Here is a 16903-nt window from a genome sequence, read left to right as displayed (position 1 = left end):
GGAGTAAAAACTCCTTGGGAAAAATGATCCAACCATGGCTAACTAGAGAACTTAAGGATAGTATTAGATTACTTACAATGTTGCCAAAAAGAGTAGCAGCCTGAGGATTGGGAGGGTTTTAGAAATCAGCAATGGATGACCAAGAAATTGATAAAGAGGGAGATAATTGAATATGAGAGTAAACTAGCAAGAAATATAAACCAGATTGTAAAAGCTTCTACAAGTATGTGAAAAGGAAGAGATTAGCAAAAGTAAACATGGGTCCCTTAGAGACAGAGACAGGAGAAATTATAATGGGGAATAAGGAAATGACAGAGATGTTAAACAAATATCTTGGCCAGGATTTTGACCCGGAGCCAGGTAGGGGGTGGGGGGTCGAATCATGGATGGGAAACCCGGAAGTATGGGTTTCCCAGACATCCTTACGATTTTGACGAAAGGGCATCTTTTATTTTTTTTGTCGGCTGGTCTCAGTCGGTCAGGAACAGAGCAAGGAACATGACATAAAAAGGTAAGTCTTCAGATAAGTCTTAGATAATATGGATGGGAGGGCACGGGGACATGGGTGGGCATGGAGCATGGGTGGGCAAGGGGGCACCGGGGGGCATGGGGGCACGGGGCGGGCGTGGAGGTCAGTCATCAGAGATCAGTCACCAGGGAGTCAGTCATGCAGGGGGGGGTGGGCAGAGATGAGTCATTGGAGGTCAGTCACTGGGGGGCATCAGTCATGGGGAGGGGGGATCAGGGGCCTTGGGACGGGGGGTATATCAGGTGTCAGTCACTGAGGGGTCAGTCACCGAGTTTGGGGGGGGGGTGGTCGGGATCGGAGGTCATCGGTGGGTCCGCGATCATTTGGAGGGGGTGTCTGCGATCGTTGGGTGGGGTCCGCGATTGTTGGGGAGATCGCTGCAGGTAGGCTTGTTGGGCCTGGGGAAGCATTGCAGGCCCACAAGCTGTGCCAGCAAGGCACTTTCCTGCAGATTCAGGCCTTCTCGCCTCCTCTCACAAGGCGTGAAGGAGGAGGCCAAGGAATCCCGGCCTCCAGGGGTTGAAATCGCGAAACCTTTCAAAATGGAGGCCCGCAGCCAACCCGCCTCCTGAGAGCGGGTTGGTTGCCTACTCCTCCTCCCGCCCCAATGAAAACCGGAAATGGGCGGGTTGGAGGCGGGTCTGAAATTTTTGCAATTTTCAATGCCCCCCGCCCCCAACCCACCTGTTTTTCACAGTTAAAATCCTGCCCTTTGTATCTGTCTTCACAGTAGAAGATACCGAAAACATACCGGAAATAGTGGGGAACCCAGGATCTAGTGAGAGTGAGGAACTTAAAGTAATTAAAACTAGTAAAGAAAAAGTACTGGAGAAATTAATGGGACCAAAAGCTGACAAATCCCCTGGACCTGATGGCCTACATCTTAGGGTTTTAAAAGAGGTGGCTGCAGAGATAGTGGGTACATTGGTTTTGATCATCCAGAATTCCCTAGATTCTAGAATGGTCCCCGTGGACTGGAAGGTAGCAAATGTAACCCCGCTATTCAAGAAGGGAGAGAGAAAACGGAACTGTAGGCCAGTTGGTCTGACATCAGCAGTCGGGAAAATGCTGGAATCCATTACTAAGGATGTGATAACAGGACACTTAGAAAATCATAATATGATTAGGCAGAGTCAGCACGGTTTTATGAAAGGGAAATCGTGTTTGACAAATCTATTAGAATTTTTTGAGGGCATAACTAGCAGGATAGATAAGGGGGAACCAGTGGATGTAGTATATTTGGATTTTTGAAAAGCATTCGATAAGGTGCCACACAAGAGGTTGTTACTCAAGATTAGGTCTCATGGGATTGGGGGTAATATATTAGCATGGATTGAGGATTGGTTAACCGACAGAAAACAGAGAGTAGGAATAAATGGGTCATTTTCGGGTTGGCAGGCTGTAACTAGTGGGGTGTTGCAAGGATCAGTGCTTGGGCCTCAGCTATTTACAATCTATATTAATGACATATATGAAGGGACCGAGTGTAATGTATCCAAGTTTGCTGTTGGTACAAAACTAGGTGGGAAAGTAATCTTTGAGGAGGACTCAAAGAGGCTGCAAAGGGATATAGACAGGTTAAGTGAGTGGGTGAGAAGGTGGCAGATGGAGTATAATGTGGGGAATTGCAAAATTATTCACTTTGGTAGGAAGAATAGAAAAGCAGAATATTTTTTAATAGGCAAGAGACTAAGAAATGTTGGTAGTCATAGGGATTTGGGTGTCTTTCTACATGAATTACAGAAAGTTAACACGCAGGTACAGCAAGCAATTAGGAAGGCAAATGTATGTTAGCCTTTATTGCAAGGGGCTTGTAAGAGTAAGGAGGTCTTGCTGCAATTATATCGGGCTCTGATGAGACCATACCTGGAGTACCATGTGCAGTTTTGGTCTCCTCACCGAAGGAGGATGTACTTGCCTTAGATGGGGATGCAACAAATGTTCACTAGATTGATTCCTGGGATGAGAGGGTTGTCCTATGAGGAGAGATTGAGTAGAATGGGCCTATATTCTCTGGAGTTTAGAAGAATGAGAGGTGATCTCATTGGAACATATAAGATTCTTAGAGGGCTTGACAGATTAGATGCTGAGTAATTACTTCCCCTGGCTGGAGAATCTAGAACTAGGGGTCATAATCTCAAGTTAAGGGGTCAGCCATTTAGGACTGAAATGAGGAAAAATTTCTTCACTCAGAGGGTTGTGAATCTTTGAAATTCTCTACCCCGATGCTCAATCGGTGAGTATATTCAAGACTGAGGTTGATGGATATTTGGACACTAAGGGAATCTAAGGACACAGGGATAGGGTGGGAAAGTGGAGTAGAGGTCGAAGATCAGCCATGATCTTATTGAATGGCGGAGCAGGCTCGAGTGGTCGTATGGCCTACTCCTGCTCCTATTTCTTATTTTCTTATGTTCTTACGTAATGAGTGGGCCTGGATGGTAATGTGCCACAGTGGAAGCTGTAGGTGAGGTAGAACAGCTACTGCATTGGAGTGTATTTTAGTAGTGGTCACTGGCAGCCCAGTGATATTATAAACGTGGACCCTATAATTCCCCGCACTGCAGCTGGGTACTGTAGCATAGTGGTTATGTTACTGGACTAGTAATCCAGAGGCCTGGACTAATGATCTAGAGTCATAAGTTCAAATCACTGCTGGCCGAGTTGTGAAGGACATAGCTGCCAGACTGGGCCTGCAGCAGGTGGTGAGCGAACCAACACAAGGGAAAAACATATCTCACCAATCTACCTGTCAGCAGATGCATCTGTCCATGACAGTATTGGTAGGAGTAACCACCGCACAGTCCTCGTGGAGACGAAGTCCCGTCTTCGCACTGAGGACACCATCACCGTGCTAAATGGGATAGATTCAGAACAGATCTAGCAGCTCAAAATTGGGCATCCATGAGGGGATGTGGGCCATCAGCAGCAGCAGAATTGTATTCCAGCACAATCTATAACCTCATGGCCTGGCATTTTCCTCACTCTACGATTACCAACAAGCCAGGGGATCAACCCTGGTTCACTGAGGAGTGTAGAAGAGCATGTCAGGAGCAGCACCAGACGTACCTAAAAATGAGGTGCCAGCCTGGCAAAGCTACAGCTCAGGACTACATGCATGCTAAACAGCAGAAGCAACATGCTATAGACAGAGCTAAGCGATTCCACAACCAACGGATCAGATCAAAGCTCTGCAGTCCTGCCACATTCAGTCGTGAATGGTGGTGGACAATTAAACAACTAACGGGAGGAGGAGGCTCTGCAAACATCCCCATCCTCAACGATGGCGGAGTCCAGCACGAGTGCAGAAGACAAGGCTGAAGCGTTTGCAACCATCTTCAGCCAGAAGTGCCGAGTGGATGATCCATCTCGGCCGCCTCCAGATATCTCCACCATCACAGAAGCCAGTCTTCAGCCAATTCGATTCACTCCACGTGATATCAAGAAACGGCTGAGTGCACTGCATACAGCAAAGACTATGGGACCTGACAACATCCCGGCTGTAGTGCTGAACACTTGTGCTCCAGAACTAGCTGTGCTTCTAGCGAAGCTGTTCCAGTACAGCTACAACAATGGCATCTACCAGACAATGTGGAAAATTGCCCAGGTATGTCCTGTCCACAAAAAGCAGGAAAAATCCAATCCAGCCAATTACCGCCCCATCAGTGTACTCTCAATCAGCAGCAAAGTGATGCAAGGTGTCGTCGACAGTGCTATCAAGCGGCACTTACTCACCAATAACCTGCTCACCAATGCTCAGTTTGGGGTCCGCTCATTACAGCCTTGGTCCAAACATGGACAAAAGAGCTGAATTCCAGAGGTGAGGTGAGAGTGACTGCCCTTGACTTCAAGGCAGCATTTGACCGAGTGTGGCACCAAGGAGCCCTAGAAAAATTGAAGTCAATGGGAATCAGGGGGAAAACTCTCCAGTGGCTGGAGTCATACCTAGCACAAAGGAAGATGGTAGTGGTTGTTGGAGGCCAATCATCTCAGCCCCACGGATGGGCAATAAATGCTGGTGATGCCAGCGACGCCCACATCCCATGAACGAATAATAAAAAAAAGTAATTATGAGATTGGACTTCGAATCCCTCCATGGCAAATTGAGATTTGAATTTAATAAATATGGTCATTTGTGAACTGGCACCTGAATGGATTGTTGTAAAAATCCTACTTGGTCTGCCTTACATGTGACTCCAGTCACACATTCCCTGGTTGACTCTTGATTCCTTCAGGGCAACTAGGGACGGGCAATAAGTGCTGCTTTGCCAGTGTTGCCTACAGGCCAAAATTAAAGTAATTTAAAAAAAAAATGTCTTAAATATTTTCATCCCTCCTATTCTAGAAGTCCACCCCACGCGTCAGTCATTCTGTGTGAAGAATTTCCTCATGAGTCCTAAAATATTCTTTTACTAGGTTGAACCTATGTTCCCTTGTCCTACTCTTGCAAATTAGTTTGAAGTAATTTTCTGGATTTCCCTTTTCCATACCATGTACTCTCTTGTATTCCCTAATCTGATCAGCTCACTGTTGCCTTCTTTCAAGGCTGAAAAGCCAGAGATTCCCCAGTCTTTCCTCATATCTCAGTCCTCTGACATTAGGCATGATGTGGAGATGCCGGTGATGGACTGGGGTTGACAATTGTAAACAATTTTACAACACCAAGTTATAGTCCAACAGTTTTATTTTTAATTCCACAAGCTTTCGGAGGCTTCCTCCTTCCTCAGGTGAACGGTGTGGAAATGACATTTTCGAATCCTTCGCATTTTAAAATCACAGAACAATGCCTGGTGATTACTGCCCGTTGCCAAGGCAATCACAGTGAGCAGACAGAAAGGTGTCACCTAAAAAGGCCACCAAATATACAAACCCCCAAAAAAAAGAGAGAGAGAGAAGGAAGACAGTCAATGACCCGTTATATTAAAAACAGATAACATTTGTTCGCTGGTGGGGTTACGTGTAGTGTGACATGAACCCAAGATCCCGGTTGAGGCCGTCCTCATGGGTGCGGAACTTGGCTATCAATTTCTGCTCGACGATTTTGCGTTGTCGTGTGTCTCGAAGGCCGCCTTGGAGTATGCTTACCCGAAGGTCGGTGGCTGAATGTCCATGACTGCTGAAGTGTTCCCCGACAGGGAGAGAACCCTCCAGTTTGGCGATTGTTGCGCGGTGTCCGTTCATCCGATGTCGCAGCGTCTGCATGGTCTCGCCAATGTACCATGCTCTGGGGCATCCTTTCCTGCAACGTATGAGGTAGACAACGTTGGCCGAGTCACAGGAGTATGAACCGTGCACCTGGTGGGTAGTGTCCTCTCGTGTGATGGTGGTATCTGTGTCGATGATCTGGCATGTCTTGCAGAGGTTACCGTGGCAGGGTTGTGTGGTGTCATGGACGCTGTTCTCCTGAAGGCTGGGTAATTTGCTGCGAACGATGGTTTGTTTGAGGTTGGGTGGCTGTTTAAAGGCGAGTAGTGGAGGTGTGGGGATGGCCATAGCGAGGTGTTCGTCATCATTGATGACATGTTGAAGGCTGCGGAGAACATGGCGTAGTTTCTCCGCTCCGGGGAAGTACTGGACGACGAAGGGTACTCTGTTGGTTGCGTCCCGTGTTAGTCTTCTGAGGAGGTCTATGCGATTTTTCGCTGTGGCCCGTCGGAACTGTCGATCGATGAGTCGAGCATCATATCCCGTTCTTACTAGGGCGTCTTTCAGCGTCTGTAGGTGTCCATCGCGTTCCTCCTCGTCTGAGCAGACCCTGTGTATTCGCAGGGCCTGTCCATAGGGGATGGCCTCTTTGACGTGGTTAGGGTGGAAGCTGGAAAAGTGGAGCATCGTGAGGTTGTCCGTGGGCTTGCGGTAGAGTGAGGTGCTGAGGTGCCCGTCTTTGATGGAGATTCGTGTGTCCAAGAAAGAAACTGATTCTGAGGAGTAGTCCATGGTGAGCTTGATGGTGGGATGGAACTTGTTGATGTTATCGTGTAGTCTCTTGAGTGATTCCTCACCGTGGGTCCATAGAAAGAAAATGTCGTCAATGTATCTGCTGTATAGTGTTGGTTGGAGGTCCTGTGCAGTGAAGAAGTCCTGCTCGAACTCTGACATTAGGGAATAGCCACAAAAACTAGAGCTTGAAATACAGATCATGCAGCAGATTGAAGTCAACAATTAAAGTCTGGGGTGAGGTAGAGAGCTGATTTTTAATAACCATTTATATGTGATGCATGTTCGCAAAGCATTTTTAATTCAATTGGCAAAAATTCTGCTTTCTATATGAATTTAATTTATAATCCTTTGTTGTGGAAATTAAACCAGATCATTATTTGAATTGGTTGATCCTTTTATAATCTGGGTTTCTTGCTTTGTTGAGTCTTCTCCGTGAACCTTTTCCCAGCCAGGAGATGGGTAGGTGGTGACCAGCTAGCCCACCTCTACTCATGCCCTTCCTTCACCATGGGTGAATGGTGGAAGCCCAGTAGTGTGTTGGTTAATTTAGTTCCCATCCACACTGGGGAAAAGCCTCATCCCAACTGCGCCTTCCTAAAAGCATAGACAAAATCTGGAACTTAGAAGCGTGCTATATCTCTGTTATATTATGCCAACGTGACTAAGAGGAAGCATTTATGATCCAACACTGCCTGTACATATATCTGCTGTAACTCAAAAATGTTTAAACAAATGTTAAGCAAAATTAATAAATGTCCTCTCCACTTAATAGATGTAAAGATTGCAAAATATAAAAATGAAAAATGCTCAAATATATTTGCGAATGTCCGAACATTTAAAAGTTAGGCTCTGTGTAATTCCCACTGGCAGATGCATATCTGCGTACTTTTGGTATCTTAGTATTTGTGTTTGGGAGCAGCTGATTTAGTTTCTTTTAATTTTGTTTGTTCCTAAAATGTCACTTTTGCTTCAGGAGAATGTAACGTAATTGCAGGGATTTAATTAACAGTCAATAAATATTGCATATGTTGTCCAGTAGAAATCACTGACCAGCCACAGGTGAGGCTATGGTGACACATGCACTAATTTTAGTAGAAAACAACTTACAAACACTCACACAGTGCAAGTAAATGGAATTCATTTGTGTATATTTACTTTACAAACATCTACCACCATCTAGTAACCAAGGAAGTAAAGCACTCACAATGATCAGAAAACCACTCACACTCTGCTTTTCATCTCACCATTTTACCAGCAAACGCACAAAAAGGTTAAAGTACACATGCATACTCTGTGCGAATGAGCATTGAAATCTCCAAGGATGATGTCTATTAGTTTTTATTTAATAATCAGAAATGCATTAGCCACATCTGGATTTCCAATTAGCCACATGTGGACAACGCTGATATACATGTGTAATATACCTAGCATGTTATGGAACCAAATGATTTAATTTGCAAAAATTGTAAGGTTTAAGCCTTTGTATTTGTGTAACTTCTCACACACACACTGCTGCAAGTCTACCATAATATCTAAGCTTAAGTTCCCTTATCTTCCTCTCAGAAAGAAGAGGCCACAGTATACTCGCCCATTGTTACACTCGCCAGTCTCGTACCATCGACCTCCTACAACTGCAGTGTGACCAGTGTCAGTTATGAGCGTTGCAGTGCTCCGGTTTTCATCACTGTCTCAACAACAGGTACGCTCAGTATAAACAATGGTATTCCTTTTAGTCATGAACTGCCACAGATATAATAATATGTGCATTAGGTTTTAGTTGCAAATGAGGAGTTTACTGGGCAGCAGAGTAACTCATGTAGCTGGTGCTTGACTCCCAACTTAAAGGCAGGTTCTCTGTTACTCAGACTCGCTTGTATTATTTTAAAATCTCATCCAGTCTTACAGATGGAGCATTCTAGACAAGTGTTTATGCCAGCTTGTTAATTTATATATGAACTGCAGCATAGGCTAGCCTTGCACTTGTGACTTCTACACAAGGTGAGTTCTTGATCTAAGTCGGTTTTCCTAGGGCTATAGCACATTTTGATGCATTCCATATTGTTCTTTAATAGAGCCTTGCATTTCATTAGCTTTAGTGTATTGCATTTGATGGTTTGTGACTGATCAGTGGCACAGCAAGGGTACAGATTAGGGTGTTAACTGGAACAATCTGCCTGAGGAAGATGATATAATGAATGGCAAGCACGAAACAGTTGAGCGATCTTTTGTCCCCTTAACTCACCACACTGCTTAAAAAGGGGCAAGACCTATCCCAAAAAAGAGCAAGATAAAATCAAAAGGTTTATTAATTTAACAAGAGTAGGATGGGCAGAGCATGGGATCAGCTTGGCTGCCCATCCTTTGATGTCATCCAACAATACAATGTCAATTTTTTTGTCTGATTACGCTCCTGTGAAGCACCTTGGGACATTTTACTACATTAAAGGCGTTCTATAAATGCAAGTTGTTGTTGTAATTGTGCAATACACAATAGAAGAAACCTAAAGATGATTTAAAAGTAATATGAAAGTGGGGAGTTACTTTCCTTTATTTTAGTGTAAGGTGATCCAATTGAAGGATGAAGAGGTTAGCGAAAAATGTGACTCCTCAAATCCAGAAGGCCCTCCCCCCCAACACATTCTCACAGCAACTAGGGAGGGGCAATAAATGCCAGCTTTTTTTTTTAATCACATTGTCCTGCACAAGTAACATGATTCACGTCACGGCATTGAGTATATTTGTAACGAACTTGAAAGCAGTTTCCAAACACTTTTCTTTCATGAAGATGGTGCTCATCTAAGGAGCAGGGAGCCGAATGCCTCTGCTGTCTGTATCAGAAAGTAGATCCTGATTCTTTCTTTTAAACGTCTAGTTACAGAAGTGAATTCAAACATGGTGGTGATCGCTGCCCTTGCAATCCTGAGTATCCTGCTTATAGGACTGCTGCTGATCACACTCTTTGTCTTGCGACGAAAGCACTTGCAACACGCCAGGTACAGGGTAACTTGCTCTCCACGCTTTTTCATACATAGATTTGCAGTCATTGAGTTATTCAAACACTGAGGTTAAGTATAAATCATCGTATTAATATTTTACAGGAATTGTGGAGCAGGAATATTTGTCAATTTTGCCACTTTGGAGAGAGACGGGAAGTTGCCATTTAACTGGTATGTTCAAAATGGAAAGGAGAAGTAAAAGTCTGGGTTAGCAGATGAAGGCCTTTTTGAAGTACTGAAAAACAATTTTAGTTCAAGTTTTTCATCCCAGATTCCGTTTGAGCAGTGAAAGTCATAATAGCCAGTATAACAGAGCATTCGACAGCAAACGTTCAGGAACACACAGAGTTACAGTAGAGCAAGAAAGTCAGAAATAAACTTGCATTGTTTGTAAAGGAAATCAAAATGTTACTGAAGTTTGCAGGAAGTTCATTGGACAGCTTGCAGTTTCAGTGGGAGGTTTCAAAAGGAAGATTTTTTGTGTCGTTACACTCAGAAATCCATCTGGTTTACATTCAGAATCTTGCTTAGCATTCCAGTATTCGGTTGTCTGTATTTCTGGTTTCAATTACCACTATTGGCAACACCAATGAGTAGATTCTGAAAGTAATGCGAAGCTGAATCTTCTATAATTACTGCATAGTTTCCATGAAAATGTTATTTCATAAATATAATCATCATTTTGTTTATACTCCACTGTACTATATTAGCCATCGTAAAACCATTTGAGCACGTGGTTTTCAACTCCTGCTGTGTTCGTGTTGGCTTTTTTTTGAGTTATGGTGATGTAGCTGTGGGCAAACTCTTCTCAACACTGGGGAGAAACAAGCAAGCAAACCTGACACCAGGAAAACCCTTTCTACAGCAAACGTGCACAGTTCATGCTGGGAAGCTCATTACATCACTCGCAGATGGACTTTCTCGGTATAAGATGCAGTTTTTGCATCTCTTTTAATCATCCAAGTCATCTACTTCCCTAGAGGCACCAGCACTGGTGCTAAGAGGATGCAGTCAGTATTGATGAAATGGGGGAGTTGGGGAAGGGTGGGTTTCTTGATTTCTTTGTTTTTAAAAAAGTGTTTGCAAAATAGAGTGATTAATTGCTGGAAGAGGAAAGAAAAGGTCTAACAAATTTATTTAACCCGGACTAGCTGAATTTAGTTTCTGCAACTTATTCACCCTGGCTATTCCCATATATATATACCATAGTATATAGCATTCACTTCTTGTAAGCATCTCACTTTAGCTAGCATACTTCATACTTTATTATATCCTCCCACCCACCATAAACAATGCCATTGGGGATTTGCTGGTATGTGTTTATTTGTGTGTTATGCACATACAGGTACAGTTAGTGAATTTAAAGACCCTGCTTCTTATTGGCCAGTCATCAATGACCTTCCCTCCATCATAAGGTCAGAAATGGGGATGTTCGCTGATGACTGCACAGTGTTCAGTTCCATTCGCAACCCCTCAGATGAAGCAGTCCGAGCCCGCATGCAGCAAGACCTGGACAACATCCAGGCTTGGGCTGATAAGTGGCAAGTAACATTCGCGCCAGGTAATGACCATCTCCAACAAGAGAGATTCTAACCACCTCCCCTTGACATTCAACGGCATTACCATCGCCGAATCCCCCACCATCAACATCCTGGGGGTCACCATTGACCAGAAACTTAACTGGACCAGCCATATAAATACTGTGGCTACGAGAGCAGGTCAGAGGCTGGGTATTCTGCGGCGAGTGACTCACCTCCTGACTCCCCAAAGCCTTTCCACCATCTACAAGGCACAAGTCAGGAGTGTGATGGAATACTCTCCACTTGCCTGGATGAGTGCAGCTCCAACAACACTCAAGAAGCTCGACACCATCCAAGATAAAGCAGCCCGCTTGATTGGCACCCCATCCACCACCCTAAACATTCACTCCCTTCACCACCGGCGCACTGTGGCTGCAGTGTGTACCATCCACAGGATGCACTGCAGCAACTCGCCAAGGACAGCACCTCCCAAACCCGCGACCTCTACCACCTAGAAGGACAAGGGCAGCAGGCGCATGGGAACAACACCACCTGCACGTTCCCCTCCAAGTCACACACCATCCCGACTTGGAAATATATCGCCGTTCCTTCATTGTCGCTGGGTCAAAATCCTGGAACTCCCTAACAGCACTGTGGGAGAACCGTCACCACACGGACTGCAGCGGTTCAAGAAGGCGGCTCACCACCACCTTCTCAAGGGCAATTAGGGATGGGCAATAAATGCCGGCCTTGCCAGCGACGCCCACATCCCGTGAACGAATTTTTTTAAAAAGTCATTCATTGGTATTATACTGTCATTACAATAAGGGCAAGGAGATACAAAATTCAGTTGTCTTTTTAAATGGCCTCATCTCCATTTGGATACAGCAGGCAGGCTAGTGCTTAATCTATGGGGGTGATTTTAAACCCCAAGAACGGGTGGGTGGGAGTTGAAAATAGTTGTTTTTTGGGTCACAACCGCAAAATTTTTGGACTTTGCATTCCAAGTGGGAAGCCTGTACTTCTTTACGTGACGTTAAACCCGGAAATAAAGCCGGGTTGCGACCCAAAAAACAACTATTTTCAACTCCCACCCGCCCCCAACCCACCCGTTCTTGGGGTTTAAAATCACCCCCTATGTGTTTAAATTGCGGGGTGAAAGATATATTTTTGTTATCTTCTCCTCACATCAGACTTCACGACCTGGTCTTTCTACTAGATTGGTCGAAACATTCTAAAACTGAGAGGCAGCAGTAGAAAATCCCTCTTGTGGTTAGAAATTTATATTTAAGAAGCTCATCTTCTTAGGGAGACCAAGCTTTCGGTCTCAAGAAAAAAAAATCAACATGACCGTAGATAGATTTTCAGAACTAGGATTTTCCTTGCAATTTCTGGTACCCCAGCAGTGTATAGGCAGATAAAAACAGAAAGTGACTGTAATGATGTTTAGTCTTCAACACAATTATAAGTCAAGTTGAGTTCCTCCTAGTGGTAATACAGACTCCATAGTATTGCACATGATGTTTAATAGGAAGCAAGTCAAAAGTTGCAGCAGGAAATGAAAAAATAATATAGCAGGTAATGATTTAAACTTTTTGTTTGCACGTGTGAATTAAACTATTAACCATATTAACTTTGTGCATTACTTTCTGTATTTCTCATTGTAACGCTATCTTAGCTGTGCAGCATGTCTGTGTTACTGTAGAATCTCTATATACTATACCTAACAAAGTCTTACCTCATGTGTATGTTAATCACAGACAACTGTCTCTTTTATTAATCAAACAGACTCTTTGTCTATATGTGTCTGTGTTGCATTTTCTCAGGCGTAGAAGTATTTTTGCTGTTCTTGCACTGCTCCCATCATGCCTTTGGACTGACTATCTTTTGGCCTTTGGTATTAACCCTTGGTAAGTTTATTTTAATAGTCTTCTCACCTAATACCTCCTGAGAAATGTTAAAACTAAAAGCACCTCAACTAGGACGTAATGTTCTCGCACATCCGTACTGTGAGAAGCTACCGGCTACAAAATATAGGAGAGTTCAAAAAGGTATTTACACTGTATGGCACATGATATGTGTATGTTTGTTTTGTGGTGTGTGTTGGGGGAGAGGGGCAGTGAGATTAGTTTTAGGATTAGCCAAGAGCAGTAGGAAAGAATCAACTAACAACAACTTGCATTTATATTGTGCCTTTAACGTAAAAAAAACCTCCCAAGGCTCTTCACCGGTGGTGTACTCAGTCAAAGAACAAAATATTAGCAGGGGTGATCAAAAGCTTGGTCAAAGAAGTTGGTTTTAAGGAGGGTCTTGAGAGAGGAGAGGGAGTTGGAGAGATTTAGGGAGGGAATTCCAGAGCTTGGGGCATAGATGGCTTAAAGCATGGTTGCCAATAGTGAGGTGAAAGGGAGGAGATGCACAAGGCCAGAGTCAGAGGAATGCAGTGTTATGGGATGGTTCTAAGGCTGGAGGAAGTTACAGAGACAGAACGGGGCAAGGCCACAAAGGGATTTAAAGACCAGGATGAGAATGGTAAATAGAAGTCATTGGGGGACCAGGAGCCAATGTAGGTCAGCACGGATGGGTGAATGGGACAGGATATGGGCAGCAGAGTAGATCCACAATTTAGTATTTTAGCAATAATTATGGGTGTAGCTGAGAGAAGTTTATTGTGACTTTGTTTGAGATTAATTCCTAAAGTCAAACTCTTTAGAATGAGCCATTGTCTTTGTGCCTGGGGAGTGAGTAAAGACAATCACACTCTGTTTTTATGTTGATAGTGTTTTTGTCACGCTGATATTATGCACAAGTACAAGATGAGCCTTAGTGATGTGATAATGCATTTTGACATTGTATTATATCTATGTTTGGAAAATTAGCAAAAGGGTTTGACGAACAATTTTATATAAACTTTTAATAGCTGTTTTAGGATTGCACTGCTATAACTGCTACCTCGGCCCAAAATATTGTGCGTTATTTTATTATAACACATTAATGAGGCAGTGTAGTCCGTGTTACCATCAGTAGTAAGATCAGTGATTTCTCAGCTGGGCTGTCTAAGGAAGCAGCAAGTGGAGGTGAAATAGTAAACTAGAGAAAGTATAAAACCTTTGCTATTTCTCGGTTGACATAGACCTGAGGGGCCCACGTACCCTGATTACTTAGGAGTGGTACTTTGCAAACAGACATAAAGCAGGAGATAAATAACAGAAATTAGGGGAGGAAAAAGTGTAGAACAGATATCTTGCTGCTGACTTCAATTTCTCCACTGTGCTCATAAACTTCAAGATCATTACAGATGAGGAAGGCCATTCAGCCCATTTTAGTTCATCCGGCCAGAAATACTATACAGACGCCCACCCCCTTGCAGTATCCAAGTGTCTGTAATAATAATTCAAGGGTTTTTGTCTCCACTCTGGTATCTGTTGTCCGCTCCACATGTTGATCACGCTTCCTTAAATCGATATGTCTAATCTGCAGAATACAGTTAGCGGACAAATAGGACCAGAGGCAAGACAATTGTACATTGTTCAATTTACATACATCCCTATACGTCCAATCTTACTATGCTGAAATCTTACTAATCAATAGCCAGACATTTGTTTCCAAGACATTTTGCATAAATGACAAAGGAGACTACCACATCGCACCAGTCTGATCTACAGTTTGTAATTTTGTTTTAATCAAAATTTACACCTTCATACAAATTGGATGAAATTGCATTGAATGCAAAATTTGGATCTCTCATAATTGCCAAAGAAGTAGAACGTGACCCATCAGACTGCTTTAAAAATGTTTACCAATGAGCAAATGATTCATGACCACAAGAGGTTGGGTTTTTATTGTAATGGACACGCAGTACATATTAATGTACAAAAGGTGCAGGAAAAGGCCATCACGCCCACCCCATCCAGACATGGTTCGGTCATACACATCATTGACTCACCCCCTAATCCCTAAAGAAGCAAAAAGCAAAGGAAAAACCTGCTGCTGATTTTGGAGAAACCCCTGCAATTCTCCCCCAAAGTAGCAAAGCTGCAGGAGACTCTCGTACCTGCTGCTAACTACAACTATCGATCAACTTACCTCATAACTGGAAATGTCCTCATCAGTCAGCAACCTGTCAAATTCCCTTTAAAAAGAACTTCAGGTAATCTGTTTCAGAGGGACCATGACTGTTTGCAGGAAGAAATATTTCCTGGATCTAACCTAATTGCTTGATTTTTTTTTTTACACATTCTCCATAGTCCCACCATCGACATCCATCTCCACTAACCAAACCAACCCGACTCAATCCAATTGCTTCATTATTTTAAAAACATCAGTCACATCGTCTCCTTGCCTTTGTTTCTCTAAAATAAATAGCCCCACCACTCGGAGCCTATCCTAATAACAAAGAGTCCTTAGGCTAGATATCATTTTGGTGTCTCCACCCCAACCACCCACCACCCCCTCCACCCCGACCCCACCCACCCCCCGACCCCCTCCACACTCACCACCTCCTCCACCCGCACCCCACCCACCCCCGACCCCCTCCATCCACCCCCCGACCCCCTCCACCCCCACCCCAATTCACCACCTCCTCCACCCCCACTCCACCCAAACCCCACCCCGTCCATCCCCCCCGACCCTCTCCACCCCCACCCCCTCCACCTCGACCCCACCTCCACCACATACTTTACAGAGCCTCAATATCCTTCATTCTGTGCGGGGCCAAAAACTGGGCACAAAGCTTCAAGTGCAGGTGTACCATGGCTGCAGAGCGTACTATCAACAGGATGCACTGCAGCAACTCACCAAGGTTTCTTCAACTGCAGCTCCCAAACCCGCGACCTCCACCACCTAGAATGACAAGGGCAGCAGGTGCATGGGAACACCATCACCTCCAAGTTCCATCCAAGTCACATGCCATCCCGACTTGGACATGTCGCTGCTCATTAATTGTCGCTGGGTCAAAATCCTGGAACTCCCTACCTAACAGCACTGTGGGAGCACCTTCACCATGTGAACTGCAGCAGTTCAAGAAGATGACCCACTAGCACCTTCTCAACGGCAACTAGGGAGTGGCAATAAATGGCGGCCTTGCTAATGACACCCACATCCTGAAGAATGATGAAATAAAATCTGATTCTCATATAGTCAATTTTGTACTCTGATCCTAACGATATAACCTAAAAGCCCATCTGCTTTCCCCATAGCCACCTCATACTGTTTTTGCACCTTTTAATGAGTGATCAACAATTATCCTCAGGTTTCTGATTAGTTCATCAGTAACTAATGTGCCTACAGTATAAGATACAGTTATAATTAGTGCACCTGCATTATAAGATATATTAGCAACTAGTGTCACTGCATTAAAAGATAAATTAGTAACTAATGCAAATATGTTATTAAATAAATTAGTAACTATTAATGACTAATGCTGCATTAGTTATTTTATAATGTAGTGGCATTAAATACTAATGTTTCTTGTAATATATGATGTGGAGATGCCGGTGATGGACTGGGGTGGACAAATGTAAGGAATCTTACAACACCAGGTTATAGTCCAACAATTTTATTTTAAAATCACAAGCTTTCGGAGATTATCCCCTTCGTCAGGTGAATGAGTGAAAGGTTCTCAAATCGCATATCTTATATTAGGCTGGGACAGCATCACACCAATCAAAAGGTGTCGTTGTTGTTCAAACAGGCCAGTCATGGAGAACAGCACGTCCCAGTACACTGGTTATACATTGTGTCAATTACACAGACAGAAAGAAAGAGATATAGGCACATTCATTATTAATAACTAATGTAGCTGCATTATAAGGTATATTAGTATTTAATGCCACTACATTAAAATGATACACTGGTAATTAATAATATATATAAGAACCATTATATGATATACTAGTAAGTAATGTACCTACATTATA

The 16903-nt window shown here is 43.7% G+C and overlaps 1 protein-coding gene across 3 annotated transcripts in view; it reads left to right on the top strand.

The window, feature by feature from the left end:
- The window catches only part of ptpro (protein tyrosine phosphatase receptor type O), a 140724-nt gene that overhangs the window by 104316 nt on the left and 19505 nt on the right, over nt 1-16903 (top strand). For all 3 annotated transcript variants that reach the window (XM_068004774.1, XM_068004773.1, XM_068004771.1), the window contains exons 14-16: nt 8033-8168; nt 9342-9462; nt 9568-9636. In XM_068004774.1, coding sequence (XP_067860875.1) covers nt 8033-8168; nt 9342-9462; nt 9568-9636 — 326 coding nt within the window. The remainder of the gene's footprint in view (nt 1-8032; nt 8169-9341; nt 9463-9567; nt 9637-16903) is intronic.

Source organism: Heptranchias perlo, chromosome 24, assembly GCF_035084215.1.
Source record: "Heptranchias perlo isolate sHepPer1 chromosome 24, sHepPer1.hap1, whole genome shotgun sequence".
NCBI classification, from domain to species: Eukaryota; Metazoa; Chordata; class Chondrichthyes; order Hexanchiformes; family Hexanchidae; genus Heptranchias; species Heptranchias perlo.
The sequence above is the reverse complement of the archived record's forward strand: the minus strand, read 5'-3'. Positions and strand labels throughout refer to the sequence as shown.